General features: G+C 37.7%; 1 protein-coding gene across 1 annotated transcript; it reads right to left on the bottom strand.

Annotated features, from left to right (window-relative positions):
- Positions 1–413: 413 nt before the first annotated feature.
- LOC134805042 (short transient receptor potential channel 4-like) lies at positions 414–15,899 on the bottom strand (the record flags this gene model as incomplete). The annotated part of the gene is made up of 14 exons (XM_063778330.1): positions 414–623; positions 1,160–1,312; positions 2,378–2,493; positions 4,072–4,243; positions 5,466–5,615; positions 5,926–6,053; positions 7,361–7,558; positions 8,757–8,907; positions 9,463–9,582; positions 12,601–12,743; positions 14,276–14,499; positions 14,881–15,082; positions 15,172–15,304; positions 15,726–15,899. Coding segments are annotated over 14 exons (2,274 nt in total), but the record flags the coding sequence as incomplete, so codon positions are not given.
- Between the last annotated feature and the right edge of the window lie 485 nt (positions 15,900–16,384).

Raw genomic sequence — 16,384 nt, 5'->3', positions numbered from 1 at the left:
GACATATAATTTTCCTGGTAAGAATGAGTGCTTGACAAAATGTAACACCGATTAATCTGTTATCGATAGTCATAGATTAATAAATGGAAGACCACATAAGGTGCTATAACTTACCGATATATTTCATGGACGCAAATCAATTAAAAATCGATTTATATTTCCTCATGACATATTTAGTATATGTACTTTGTCCTCGTTAGTGTCACAGTTCATGGTGTCACTCAATATATTTGAGAACGCATGTACTACTTATACTCATAGGTATGTTTTACTATGGTTATACGTATTACCCGTGTATAAATCGGTGGCCTGGCACTGCGGACTGTCGGAGTTGCCAATGATTGGCGAAAAAAAGGCACGAGTCATTAGGGAAAGAATAAATACAGCGATTGGTTAGCTTATTTAATAGGTACCTATTCATTATTATCGGTGGTACCCGGCGGTTGCAAGTTTTCGAGTAATGATTTTATAGAGGACAACTCGTGGCGCAGCGTATCGAGATCTCGTCCGCTCGCTCGGTCTTCGCTCTGGAGCACTAAGCGCTTCTCCCTAAAGTATCTTTGAACCAGAACTGTCATCAATGCCGCGTATTCGGTGTTCACGTGTATATCGTTGCCACACTCCTGCGGACCAAAATACTGTGTTAGCGTAGCAATAGGTAAATCTGACGTCAGAGTCGCTGTGCGGTGGCCCATAGAACATTGTGCTCGACCGATGTCAGCGTAGGAGGAAATCAAGCCTTATTAGGTACAAAGTGCACACCTACGAGTATACACTTATACGTATATACAAATGAAAAGGTGATCACATGAAAAGCTCCTTGAGTGCAGCAGGCGCTTTCGCTGCTGTTAACGATACCTACACCAATTCAAAACCGTTATCCAAAGCTTCGAGACATAGGTATGCCTTTCGCAATTGCTTCCTTAACCCTGATTACAACCACTGGGACCAACCCCGAAATTGCGTAATAAAAATTTACCCTCCCATAGAAAAAGGACCAGCCAAAATGTATGAAACAGCCAAATTACTTTTTCGCGATTTCGGGGTAGGTCCCATAGTAAAAGTTGCTCAGTATAATCCCAAAACCTGGGAACGGGAATGCAATTATTTTATAACCACCCTGTAGATATTGAATAAAATATTGTAATTGTATATTCACAATATTGCAGTATCTTGCACAGCATGTGACTGTCGGCTTATTGCGGCATATTTTGACTAGCAGCCACTCCGCGGCTGCCCGTATGCCGCCCGGAGTCGGGACGAGGTTGTAAGGCGACGGCAGCGTGGTCTCGTACATGTAGTTCAGATACATCTGCAATTGATCTTCTTTTTACTCGACTGTTGATAAATATAGTAAAGCAGGCAGAATGCGGCACACGCCCTTTCTTCTTGGGCTATTCACAGTACCACCAAGTTGTAGGTACATAGTTACTGGTGTATTTAGAATTCTTTAAAGTGTTCGAATTTTTTCGGACACCTTAAAAATGCTAACAATAATAGGTAAATAAAATTGCATACCGTTTTATTAGGCAGGCGTCCGGTTTTTTACCCCATAGCTCAGTTCTTAGTCCATCGCTTTCACCCAATAACCTAGTTCATTTTAGATTCCATCAACTCTCAATAGTCCTTACACCCTGGCAGGTGCTGCCTCTGCGTGCGTCCCATGACACGGGCAAGGGCAGCCTCCGCTCGGTGTACCCCTTACATTTCATTAAAGTGTCAAAAGGGCCTCTACGTGTTGGCTTCGGCTCCGCGCACGCCTCCCAAAGGTCCGGAACACCATTGTTCCGTGATGGGAAAGACATAGGTAACTTATTAAATCTAAATCTATCTATCTAATATATATATTTCGGGGATCTCGGAAACGGCTCTAACGATTTCGATGAAATTTGCTATATGGGGGTTTTCGGGGTCGATAAATCGATCTAGCTAGGTCTTATCTATATCTATGTCTTATATATATTTTTTAGTTTTTATAGGTTTTCCGAGAAAAGCTCGGTCTCCCGGATATTTAAATTTAAATTGAACCCACTCCTTAATCATCCGGGTATTTTTATTAACCGTTTCGACGCCGTGTGTCAAACACAAAAGCTGTCACGCGGACGCCACGTCCCCGATGTGTCAAAACTGAAATTGAACTTTATGCATATGCACGTAGGTCTATGTTGCTCTCTGGCCTGTGATTGATGAATCAGTTTTTGGCGTTGAACCTGCGGTGCGGATATATCGGTCATTGGCGTCCAAAAGGTTAATATTGACACAAAAAAGATTGAGATCAGTGGTAAGACCATGGTTAGAAAATGCTTCTAGTTTAGTACCTAGATATTAGCAATTTTCAAAATTACCCCGCTTTTGAAGTTATCCCAATGAGAGTTACCTCAGTTTTCCCAAAGGTCCACTCGGTGGCGACGTTGTCTATGACGCGCTGGTATGTGTTAGACATTGTCGCTATCAGCATGTTTAGCACTACTATAACGGATATCACTTCGAAACCTGCAAGTAATAAGTTTTAATGAAATAACCCCTATTTATGAAATAGTAAAAAAGTAAGGTATGTTGGGATAGGTGCGTGTATTCAATTATTTATAAAACTAAGAAATTAAAGTTTATCGATTCCCCAATTAACAAGCTTCCAAAAAAGCTTCGATATCTTGATAGTTTTCCTAGAAAACTTTGAGAACCACATGCTTACATTGCTTTACCTTAACACGGGAAAGACGTATCTACCTGCTAAAGCTTTTTGAGAACGATGTGATTTTTTCTAGTTGGTTTCTTTGATTTTCGAGAAAGTGCTGTTATTACAGCTTTAACAGAACATGACCGGATTCAAATCCCTATAAATCATGTGTCCATGTGTAAAGTGAACACGGTAGATTTTGGAATATAGTTCATACCTACTTACCACCATGGGAACGTCAGCATTTTCCCTACCTACCAAAAAAAATGTCAAACACTGATTTTGTAAAGCAAAATATAAAGTAATAATAACGTTATCTTCTATGATGCAAAAAATATCATACTTATTAATAACACGCATTAACTTTTCGAAAAATGATATAACAGTTGCGAGTGTGTAATACCAGTTTGATGCTGTGTAAGTACCTACCGTGCTAATTTTAGATTTTATGGGTGCCTATCTTTATATTCACTCAGTTTTCATACTAAGTAAAAAGTTGTTTAATGTTAAGTTAAGAGTTTAAGTTCCTGCTTTCGTGCTTATCGACATACTTAATTATCCGTTACGGGGAAGTTGTGTTCATTATAAAAAATAAAATATACTTAACACGGTAATAAACAACGCGGGCTGTGGTCCTAGTAATGTAGGTCATATAAATTAAAGTAACTTAATCGATGTATCATAATTCATAAAACATTACTTGTGCAAATATACAGTTTCTTATCTGGGCGAATAAGTGGAAACCTTCATCCGGAACAATTCTGTCTATCGAGAGTAGGTACTATTCTCTTTTTATTAGTATTATTCTTTCGTATTAAGTAAGGTATGTTGGGACAAGTGCGGATCTGGGATAAATGCGGCTAATTCAGTTAAGTATCTATAAAACTAAGCGTTATTTTTGATGAAAAGCCAGCCAACTTCCAACTCAATTTTCTTGGCTTTCATACCACTTTGGCATTTGGTCGTATTTAATAATATTGATTTTCGAGTTTCGAGAAATGCTGTCATCACAACTCTAACAGAATATGGGCGGATTCAAATCCCTATAAATCAAGTGTCTAAAGTGAACAGGGTCCGCAATTTCCCTGGCTGCCCTACCAAAAAAATGCCAAACACTAAATTCACTATGAGTGCTTATTATATTACGTACGAGTAAAAAAGGCATTTTGTATGATGCAACAATAATTATGTAGTTATGCCAAGTAGACTTCATACTTATTAATAACAAGTATTAACTTTTCGAAAAATCTTTACAATAGTATAAAAATAAACAATTTGTCGAAAAATAAAACCTTATTTAAGTTGCATCAAGTTCACCATGTACATTACATTTTTCGTAAATTGGATTTACACCACACTGTTTGTTGCTATAATTATAATTAGTTAAGACTCACATCCGAAACAAATGTATCCGATTCGTTCAGTGTACGTGTGCTGCGCTAGGGGAAGCCTGTCCGAAGAGTTGCGGTTGTCAAGTACCACGTCGGCACTCTCCAGGGGCGACAGGCAGAACAATGCCCAGAACAATGTTTTTAGGGTGTCCGGTAAGCTTATGAATGATGACGCCTGTGAATTATAATTTGTAATTCCAATTAATAACTCAGTCTGTGTCTGAATCAGTTAAGAAATTCTATAACTTCGCCGATTCCCAACATTTGACAACTGATTCCTTTGCCATCTCTACTTCATATTTTCTATCCCACGTATAATGTTTCTGTTATTTTATCTTATTTCATTTTGTCGAGGTAGAAGTAGGCGTTTATTTAGCGGATCTTTTCTAGTTAGCTATCCTGTCATCGGCTTTCCGGTCGATTGAAACCTGTTTCTGCCATACACGATATTATAACAAGCAAACACTTTCACAGGACAAGAAGGACTGCTACTTTAAGTACCAATTATGTAATTATATGGAAACACCTGTATTTGATGAACATGATAGGTATATGACAGGGATGTTACGGAGCTCCGGTTCCGTTTCCGTTAAGGCGGAACTTCCGTTTGGTATTACACATCCGTTTCTGTTCCGGTTCCGTTATGTTTGAAACGGAAGTTATAACGGATGTCAATGCTTCGCGCGGCGGCGGCGTACATCAAATACAAGCATCATACCAGTCATTCTTAGAGAATATAACCAAACGGAGTGGTCATTAACAGGCGTTCCCCTCTGTAGAAAATAGGCGGCCAATGGTCAACCACATGTCAACCCCATGTATGGCCTGACGTTTATCTGACATGGCTATGTTTACGTTACGTATACATTTGATGTGCCCCTCCCCCGCAAAAAACGGCAGACTATTTTGTACCGACAATTATAGACTTGGCGTCTCCGTTGGTTATATTCTCTAAGCAGTCATTCGCTCATCGCCCCGCTTGCCACGTGCTACGCTAATTTGTTGTTTGTTTGTATACTTTGTTTTATTCGTGTTATTAAAATTAAAATCGTATGTGTTCTGTTGTGCACTGACTACTGACTGTGTGTAGTGTGTGTGGTGAATGTTAGTGTGTAAAAAAACGCACAAAGAAGCCGAAATCAAGTTTGATTTGGAACTATTTTGATGTAATTAGTGGGGACACGGCTAAGTGTAAACTTTGTCTGAACGTTTATTCTAGAAAGGGGAAAACGACTACATCGTTAAAAAGTCAGGCTCCGATTCTGGTTCCGGTTCCGTTTCCGTTTTCGGTTCCGTTAAACTAAATTGAAAACATCTGTTTCCGTTTTCGGTTCCGATAAAACCACATCCGTTACATCCCTGGTATATGAATGAAAGATATAAGTTAAATAAGGAACCTGTACAGTTTTCATCCCTGCTTCGTCCACATAAACCATGCCATCGTAATATTGATAGAAGTGAGCCAAACCCACCGCAAATGCGCTTATTATTATTGCGTACACTTTTAAATACTGGTAGATATCAACAGTCATCTTTCCTAGAGACACCTGAGAAAGATTGATGCATTTAGGTACTAGTAATGTGGATTAGCCAATCAGATCGTTCACTCGTTTGTCACCATTAAAATTTTTTAGTGTAGGTACAGCTTGGCAAAAAAGAGTAGAAATTAAAAAGTGGCAACACTGTAGTGTCGTCCCTTTCAAACCTATTTATATAAGAAAACGGGACGACACTACAGTGTTGCCACTTTTTAATTTCTACTCTTTTTTGCCAAGCTGTATCTCACATAAACTTAGTTTAAAACACAGTCCTACTTATTACGTATATTAAGGTCATTCTTACGTATGGTTCACTTACTTGAAGTGGTCCAAGATGGTAGTTAAGCTGGCAAAATGACAAGAGTCGGAAGAAAGCAAAAATGGTTGCAAGGCAGAAGGTGCCCTCGGCCAGTAAGGTTGGATCATGTTGGTTCCAATATTTTCGTTCTGTCAACAACCAATCGATAAGACTCCGTTTACCTGGATAAAGTTTTACATTCATCTTTTGCATATTATTAAGTACCTATTTACTACAGTAACACATTATTAACATAGGTAACAAAAAATTCTTTAAGGGCTATTTATTAACCTTGTAAGAATCGCAGCTGGTAAAAGCAGAGAACCAAGGAGTTGCAAGATTGTGAGGTGGTATACCTACATGTTTGTGTATTAGGGTTCTCAAATAAGCGACTATGGGAACTGCGACCAAGAAGTGTCCAGAAGAGCACAGATGGCCAAAGCTGCGTATTAAAAGCTAGTAGGTATTCATATTCACAAGGAATAAAGGCTATTTCAATTCAATTCAAAATTCACCGGACCTTATAATTAGAGCGGTTTGGAGAGGAATAGTGAAGAGTGTCCTCAGCCATGAGGATACCTACTATAGAAAACATATAATTTATAATAACAAAAAAATCTGTTGGGGTTATTAATAGCGAATCACACAATAAATAAAATAAGGAAATTAATAGGGATATTACTGCAATGTTCTACTCAGTACTCAGTAAATTCATAGACTAATTTATACATACAGTGCCTTAAACTGTTTTTTGACAAGTTTTCACAGACAATAAAATATGACATTGATGCATCTAGGCGGTTTGTTAACGAGGGCCTACCGGTAAACGCGAAAATCGAAATTTAGTTATCTGCCTCTTTATCGTTCGAATATGCAAGAGTGATAGATTAGATAACGAAATTTCGATTTTCTTGTTTCGCGGTAGGCCATGTGATTGACGTGACGTGTGATGTGTCAATGTGGTTTGTTTACTGTATGGTATCGTCTTGGGTCGTCCCATTCGTTTTTCGTCAAGTTCTTAAATTAGTCCTATTCTGCTTTCGTCACTCATTCTACATTGAAAGCCACCGACGATTGTGACGAATGTAGAATGAGTGACGAAAGTAGAATAGGACTAATTTAAGAACTTGACGAAAAACGAATGGGACGACCCAAGACGATACCTACTGTATGTGCCACAAAGGTGCCACCTACGCAGAGCTTTGCCTAATATTCTCTATTGTCAAATACCTACATTATTAAAGACATGATTATTTAAAAAAACAACCAAGTAATACGACATTGAAATTAGTCCAAACTTCACTTCGCACACCTTACAAGCAGCTGCGTGTAAGTAAATACCTGACCCTGATCATAGATAGCATTATCTATGATGATGATGATGATGACTATGATGATAATAAGTGTATACTTAAAGGGTAGATCCATCAGTATTATGGTCTCATTATTTACTTACCCAGTTCCTCATAATCATTAACAGTTTCAAACATGGCAGCAACCCAAAAAGCAAAAGTAAGGCCAAAGAGCAAAAGCATGGTGAGGTCGAAGATGTTCCATGCGTAAGAAAAATAACGTCGCGAGCCCTGCAACACGCATTTGCGCAGCGCAGACCAAGCGTAGCCTAGCACGAAGAGCATTAGCGGCGTTTCTGCACCTGGAAACAGAAAGACAGACGTATCGGTAATAAAATCCTGAGTAAGGGCTGATTTAGACGGCGCGCGAACTCGCATGCGATTTTAGTTACATTACGGACTGTTGTGGTTACGTCCGAATCAACCGACCGATCACAATCCACAATGTAATGAAACTCGCATGCGAGTTCTCACATCGTCTAAAATCTAAATGAGCCCTAAGGGTAGGTAGTAGGTACATATGTAATGCGCAATCGACCATCTAGTATTAAGGTCTTTAATTAATAGATACTTGGATTCATGGTGTTCATCAGCAGTTCCACTTCACTAACAGTGTCAAACTCCTTCGATGAACTGACCCGACTCGATTAAAAAGTTTAAATTGGGAACCTTCTCTCTTTTAAATGCCGGTCAAATAAAATTGAGACATTTGGATTTGTGCCAGGGTGCATTAGACTTAGAGGAATGCGTAGTCTATTTACCAGGCATAGAAATAAACAGTACCTACACTTATATTTCAAAATCGATTATAATGTTTCCAACTAAATATGTAGGTATACCTACCTATAGGTAAAAAAACTTTACTAAGGCCCCTCTTGCAGTGCCTCTTGTGAGTGAAATCACAGAATAAGTATAATAGTGAATTTAAGTGTTCGAATAGGCATTCCTTTTTTAAATGTGTAGTATAAATAACGTATGGTTTGTAAACTCATTATTGTGTACTCGTTAGAAATCGGGTATCGAAATTGTCACCGTCATATAAAATAAATGCTTATCTACAAATAATTGTCAAATAAGTACTAGCACAATTTAACTTAGACCAACATTACGAAATCCACAATCTACTTAACAATTTTTTTAAATGCTTACCAGCCGCCCGCTATTTAAAAAAAATGTTAGACGTTTCCCTGATCATTGAAAAAGAAAACATTACATAACCTTTTATTCTTCCTATCATCTGATCTTTCAATTCCAATAGGTTTCTACTTAACTCCAAATTTATCCCCTACCACCAGGATAAAGGGCTTTAGTAAAGTTTTTTACCTGTAGGTAAGAACAAAATAAATAAGTTATGATAACTTAAATCGATTTTGACGAGTAACGCTAACAGTACTAACTCACGCTAATCGTTGACCTACAATGTTCCTAACAATTAATTGTGATAATCTTGGCAACAAATCTCATCATCGTAATCTTAGCGAGAGTGAATAAAGCTCGAACCCGTATTCGGCGGTCCTCGTTTCTGCTTCGCTTTATCTTGATTAGATATATAGAAGACTAAGGCCAGGAATACGAAGTAGGCGGTGGCGTGGGTAATCAGCTTGTTCAACGGTATCTGGTAGTGGCTAACGAGACGGTGGCACGGGGCTACCTGGAACGTGCGCCGTTTGTACCGAAATATGTGCTGATTGTATCGCTGCGCTTGTCTGGGCGCGGGAGGCACAGATCACTTGCCTACCAATCCTACATATTCTAATATGTAATATGTTTTCAGCTCTTAAGGGTTTTGTAGTACTTTTGTCCATTTGTACGAGTACCTACGTCTTGAAGTGCGTTAGAGTGCATGTTATATCATATTTAGGCGACACTGACCAAAACAGGTGGTATTTTGAGCACAAATGTGTACTAAATATGTAAAATAAAAATTTACTATTATGTAGCTGGAAACTCATTTATATGTAAGTTTAATCACACCATGTTCGTGCAAATACTTACGAGTAATACGTACATGTATAACGACCAAGTGAAATTTATTGCCGTTTGGCGAATATACGACCGATTTGTCCAATTATATAGAATGAAATTTGCTGTCCATAAGTGGTTCCTAATATCCATGTTTAGGTACTAACTGATGGCTATCCAAGGGGTATTTACACGCCTAGCTATTAAACACACTTAATATCCGGCGGAAACGTCGTACACTTACCAGGCACATAAATAGAATGAGAGGTGTAATGAAAATCCGGCTCGTTATTATGAGTCCTTTGCATACCGTTGACTTGGTCTCCCAACTCGACCAGTTTTCCAGCCAGTAGGATTGCAGAACCTGGAAACGAAGTGGCGGATAGTATACTGTTAAGGTGTATCGGGGTTATTCAGTAAAGGTAATTCTGTAATTTCGAAAATTACCGAAATTAACATTTGTCTTTTTATCTGAGCTAATTTTTGCGTTCGCTCCGGTACCATATACCATATATTACGTACATGTAAGCTGTTATCAAATGCTCAACTGCCATTTGGTATTTTTGTTACATGTGTACCTACCATGACTCATATTTTTACCAGAACTTTCATAAAGCGTTGATCAATAAAATGTATAAGTACTACCTATATCCAAATTAATCGAACGAGTGAGCGAAGCGAACGAAGTTCTTACATTCGACTTGGGACACGCGGCTGGCTAGGGGCACGTCCCGGCATTTCGATGTTTTTAAGCTGAACTGTCAGAGGATAGTTTGATACTCAAGAACTTAAGTAAATTTGTCCTAATTTAAATGAAATTGGGTAAACGTGTAGTCGAGGGCATTATATTTTAGTCATTAAATTATGAGCAGGTTCGATCAAGGGATTATTGAGATTGAAGAGCTTAAAAGGCCAAAAAGCTGTTTGTGAGAGGTTTTGCTATTCTGGTCATTTTATTTGCAAAAATATGGTCGAGTTTAGTATCAAATGAAAGTGCTCGGTTTACACTTTTATAATATCGTTTTTAAATTTACCATTTTGAAATAATTATCAAGATAAACATAATATAAAATAAACATAATATAATTTGACATTTGACAGGAAATATTTCGGCTTAGCACAGATACAGTTTATTTTAATTTCTAATATCCAGGGGAGGGACAGTCGTATATAAAGCCCTTTATTCGAAAAAATAGCGCCATCTATTTTACTTAACGCTACACTCATTTTTTATATGGCTTCACTTTATTTCGTCAAAACGTCTTAATCCAAGGCATGAAACAAACAAAAAAACATCTGATGGAAAAGATTATTTATATAACTAATAAGTAGGTGCAACGTTCAATGAACAAACTCGATGGCTCTATATAATTTTTGGTTAACCGCGAGTTCTCAGTTCGGGGCGAACTACTAGTAATTACGCCATCAGTTTAAGGAATCTTTCGTAAGTTGTGATCTTCGAGCCCTATTCCAAACATCACTTATATTATAATTCGCCCATAATCCTATTGTAATAACCCCAAGACACCTTAATAATAGCACGCGATTGGATGCGAGGACTGACTCCAATTAAAATAGCGCTACAATCTCATGCTGCTGTAAATAAAATTTCCAGCAAAGCCTTTACGCGTTCATTATTAATTTTCTTGCTTGAGGCCTCGTGCTAGTCTTAATAAAGAGGCATTAACATACAGGGTGGATTTTTAAAATAGAATACTGAGGGAAGCTACCTTGTCCCGTGCTGATACGCTAAAGTCTCCCCTATTTTGTTAACCCCTTACTGCATATAATAAAAAATATTTGTTGAAATTTGAACTTTAATAGCTGTCAATAGAGTTAAATATCATATCGGCCATATATGGCTTCGTATGCGGTAAGGGGTTTAACGATTATTGACATTTACAGATTTTGGAAAATAATACAGTCAGCCACCAAATCGTCAATTTCGACAACTTTTTTTATACCAATCCTTCTCATTTCTCTCCGATGCACAGACGTAGATTTGACCGATTTAGGCGGCCAATATTATTTTAGGGTTTATATTAGTTCAAAATGGGATAAAACATTATAAAACGTGTTTTATATTAAAGACAATTATATTTTATCAATTTAAAAAAAATAAAAACAGGTAAATTTTGCTCTTGTATTTACTCTAAAATATATTTTCGAGTGAGAACTTTTCTCCCCGAAGCACTAGGTTTACCTACCTGTAAAAATAATATATTTTTTTAATCAATTTAAACGAAAAGGAATTTTCTTTGAAAGCGTCTAAGTCCGGAAGTTGCGGCTAGTTGCGGCTAATTTTGTAAACAACATAAAGAGGAATAAGCATTCTATTCAAATATAATATACAATACACTACAGGGACGCACCCTGAAGTACAACAAAAAGACGTTTGAAAAACCAAATCTATGAAAAAAACAACATTTTGTGAAAGGTCATATTTAACTGGCTCAAAATATATGATAAACGTAAAAAATATAATATCAAATGATTTAAATATATAAATTCTTCCCTGAGTAACTGGATTCCATCAATAAAACTTTATGAAAATACCAGAAAAAAATATATACACTTTGGAAAACATGTAACTTTTAGGAGCGTCGAGAACAGAAACGTGCGCTCTGAGCGATAGTCAAAGTTCGACTGCCTGTTGTGCGGCTCAGGTTTGACGATAAGGAGTGGGGAGGGTACCACAATATACCTGGGTCTATAGGCTACCCCCACGTGATATTTTTTTATCTATAGGTTGATTTTTGCAAAATCGACTTTTGGCCGCCTAAATCCGTCAAATCTACGTCTGTGGGATGTAAACAAGTTACACTCCTATTCGACCAAATAGAGGTTAGTTTCTAATTTGTAAGCTTTTTATAAAACCTTATGTATTATCTTTTAATTGACTCATACTGTGGGTCAAATGATACAAATGCGGTGATGAATTAAAACTATGGAATCTTCTTTTATCGATATGTTCTTATTTGTCAATATATGTAATATGTGTGTATCTTTTCAATTATGGCTCACACTTAATTAATAACCTACATACTTATTAATGTGACTAAGTAAGGTAAAATGCACATCCCTTGGCAGCTGTAACTGTACGTCTCAGTGGAATAACCCCTTTTTAGGGTTCCGTACCCAAAGATTAAAAACGGGACCCTATTACTAAGACTCCACTGTCCGTTTGTCCATCTGTCTGTCACCATGCTGTATCTCATGAACCGATTAGCTAGACAGTTGAAATTTTCACAGATGATGTAGGTATTTCTGTTGCCGCTATAACAACAAATACTAAAAAGTACGGAACCCTCGGTGGGCGAGTCCAACTCGCACTCGCACGTCCGGTTTTTTTAAGAAAGCGTAAATTAAATATCCAAGGTACCAGTTGTGTGTTAGGATGTGCGACAAACTCCTTCTGTTTATAGTCTACGGCCATCAGAAGTCGCGGCAGTTTGAACGACGTGAGGCTCTGGCAACACGTTTGCTTCAATACGTCTTCCACCTCTGCTGACGTTCGGCAACACTCTGTAGACACACAGATTCTAATTTAAATAAATTGATGTCATGTCACTTGTATCTTTATATTAGGGAAGCGAGTAAATAACATATCAATAACAAATTCGCGTAAGTAAGTCTAAAATATAAGAGTGATAGAGAGGCAAATAGCAAAATTCCGACTTTCAATTACCGCGAGTTGCAATTTACAATTAGAACACAGATAGACCCACAGCGATCGTTAAGAAGATGGCGTAAATGCATTTTACAGGAGGAGAATTTGCCTGTTATTTGTGCAAATTAAAGAATGTCAAACATAGGTCGTTAAATGTAAATTATTGCCAGGCTCTTCATAACATAATACCGCTACTGCACTTAAACTATAAAAGTTAATATGTTAAACTGACATTTTCTCACAGATTTAGCCATTAAAACACAAAGGATACCTTTAAAAAGCAATACGAAGAATAACTTGGCCATTAGGTATGTGTTATAGCATTCGTTGCCAAAGTACCTAAGTAATTATTATAACTTAAATTAGCAAAGAATTTGAAGTAATATTTTTAACATAATGACGAATGGCAATAGGGTTAACATGAGTAAATTAAACGTTTACTCGTATTTATGGAGTCTACCACTTAGAGTTTAAATTACATTAGGTAAGTACTATTAACTAATGCATAGTACTACCTATAGATACTATAGTTTTATTATTGCTCGGTTTCCCAATAAAGTAGTGGTAACAAAAGGGCAAACCACATCCCATGGCGGACTAACGGTTGTACCAAAGGCCAACGATTTGATATTTAGCATACTTGCGGAGAATAAACTAGTGGCTAAATTGATGTCATTTGGAGTGAGCTTAATGCTGTTATTTCAGGCTGTATGATGTGACACGTGTAATTTACTGTCAATTTATTGAAACAGTAACGGTTAATGGAATACTTAATGTAAAAGCAGTTCCTACAGTAAACGCTAAAGGCTAATTCTGGATTAAACCCGTTAATGAGATGGAAAGCTTGACACAAGCAAACCCTGAACTTACTGTAAGTAGTCTGATGTACATAGTTACTCAGCAAAGCTTATTAAGATTAAGCAAGTACTTAAATAATACATCATATCAATTTTAGTTTCGTTATTTTGTGTGGATATGATCTGAATATTTATTTATTAAATTGGGACTGACAGACGCGTCTACTGTGCCGAATGAAATAGGCGGTTTATTATTAAAGCTGTTATACTGTTAAAGGTATTTATATAAATATAGCAGAAACATATAATATGTTTCTATCCCAAAAACTCTAGAGAATTCTTAATTACTATCAGCTAGGCAAAATCATGCTACCTACATGATTTTAGGTCACTAACGCACCGAAAACTATCCGGGCACTGATGATAGTGATGATCGTCATTGCTGTCAAGCTGGCGTTGGAATTACTGTCAGAGCTATTAAAATTATTTTGATTCTTAAATATTTTGTTTACTTCGTTATTTTCTCGACTGTACATGTGCATTCGATAAATTTTATCCTAGAAAACTATTTTTGGTATGGTATGTTTAACCTATAAGATTCACGGCGAACTCGCTGACTTGATTCCTTAGCTGTAAGTAGGCGGCAGCCTGGTGGCGGCTGGCGTCAGCGTGCGCGCTCAGCACCCTCGCCAAACGGAACGCCGCCAGTATGGGGTCCGCAGCCACGTGGACCAGGTACTCGGGCGCGCACATAGCACGGTACGAAGCCAGCCGGACGTTGCTTGCCCGTAGAGCGTCCGTCTCGCGGGACTCCCTTTCAAACAAGTTAATATAGTAGAATTAACAAATGATAGTCGTTAGCTATCCCGGACGATAATCCGTTGCTACAGTCTGTCCCAGTAGGTACTCAGCAAAAAATAGACCGTGCCTCGGTGTCACTATCTACCTACTGGGTTCCATACAATATCTGACAAGTAGTCTGGCGCTATAAACTGGGTAGTGCGTACCTATGTAGTGTATAGGTACTATAGAACCTTCGGGAATGCGTAAAATTTCGATTGAGAGTAACGTGGCAAAATAATAAAAGTGTTCTGCTAAACCCGATCGTTCAGTGAAGTTGTAAAATCTATTGGGGTCTGTAATTTAAATGCGGTCGACTGGTAAGATCCCAGCCATTACCGTAGAATTTACTGACTTGCATTCCCCGCAAAGGCAATTCGGTGAGTGCGGTTGAGGTATCGTGTGGCCTCGATTAACCAGCAGCGCTACTATTTCGTAGTTCCCGGAGTGCGCGGCGAGCATCAGAGGCGTAACGTATTCCGGAAAATCTGGCGAGTGAGTGCTGCCTACAAACTCCAAACCAGGGCATATCTTCTTTCGGGTATCGAGCAGTTTTACTATAAACACATGTCAGTATACAAATTGGGTTATAAGAAAATGAAATTTTACTTTTTGTTTGAAACGAAGTCATATTCAACGTCATTACCAAGTATTTTTATGGTATTCTCTCGAACGGCGTGCATTATCGTGTCACCGATTTCTATATTTGGCTGCGTTAAGAGAAATTCGACCATTGCTTCCGATCGGTTTTTTACAGCTATGTGAAGTGCTGAGGTGCCCTATATTCAACACATTAAAATCGCGTGTTATTTCATTAATTAATGCTTACACGGTAACTACCTATAAGACATTAATAAGTAAAAAGCCCGTTTACATGTATGCCGTTAATATTAAGAGATACCTATATTTTTTTAAAGCCACGGCTGTTTAAAAGCAAATTAATTCTTAGTCAGTGACTTAGAATACTTAGATCATCGTCATGAAACTCATGAAATCAGTTGTGCGCTGAACGGTCCCACGTGCAACGGTATCCCACAGAAATAACGGTGATAATTTCAAAACTTTTAAAGGAGTCTCTGAAGGATTCTTAACGATACTCTGGTATAGTTACAAGTGTTAATTATTTATCAATATATTGTCTTTAAAATATGGCGATGAGGATATCTCGTCATATCATAATCGCTAATACATGTGTCTGACCTGGAAATCGACGCAGTTTATGTCGAGGGATGGGTGTGACAGGCAGTAGGCCCGCACAGCAGAAACGTTGTCGTCAGTTACCAGTTGAAGGAATTCAAGCTCATTCGGCAGTAGCTCGGGCAATAAAACGCTCTCCGTTTTAGTTAGGTTAGTACCTTCTTCTTTTCTCTTAACACGAAATCAAGTCAGTAAAGTTAATTAAAGCTAAATTCTTATAAAAATATTGATTCAGAAAATGCGGGTAAATACATAAACGGAATTAAGTGAAGTCCCGTTAAAATAATGAAAAACAATTAACGTAATTATTAAGTTATTAAGTAGAAATTAATCTATAAAAGTACTTGCCGAGTCAAGTCTTTCATATTGACGATCCCATTTGTTTCTAGAGCTATGGTTATTACGTTCTTTGCTCGTTCCACTGTCTTCACTCGAGATTGGTTCGTTAGTGGTGACGCTTATTAGCGAAACATTAGGGTAAGCTGTGCGAATGCGATGTAACACGTATTTAGAATTACTATCTGAAAGAAAAAATGTATATAAAAATGTACTGTGAGATATGTTGTTATTTTAGTACCTATGCTTTTTGTGTATTGGTGTTTTACCTATAGCCGGCACACTAGGTAGGCTTTGTTGTTCTATAGAGTCTGTTTTTGATGTTT

Source organism: Cydia splendana, chromosome Z, assembly GCF_910591565.1.
Source record: "Cydia splendana chromosome Z, ilCydSple1.2, whole genome shotgun sequence".
Classification (NCBI taxonomy): domain Eukaryota; kingdom Metazoa; phylum Arthropoda; class Insecta; order Lepidoptera; family Tortricidae; genus Cydia; species Cydia splendana.
This window is presented reverse-complemented; position numbering and strand designations above follow the sequence as displayed.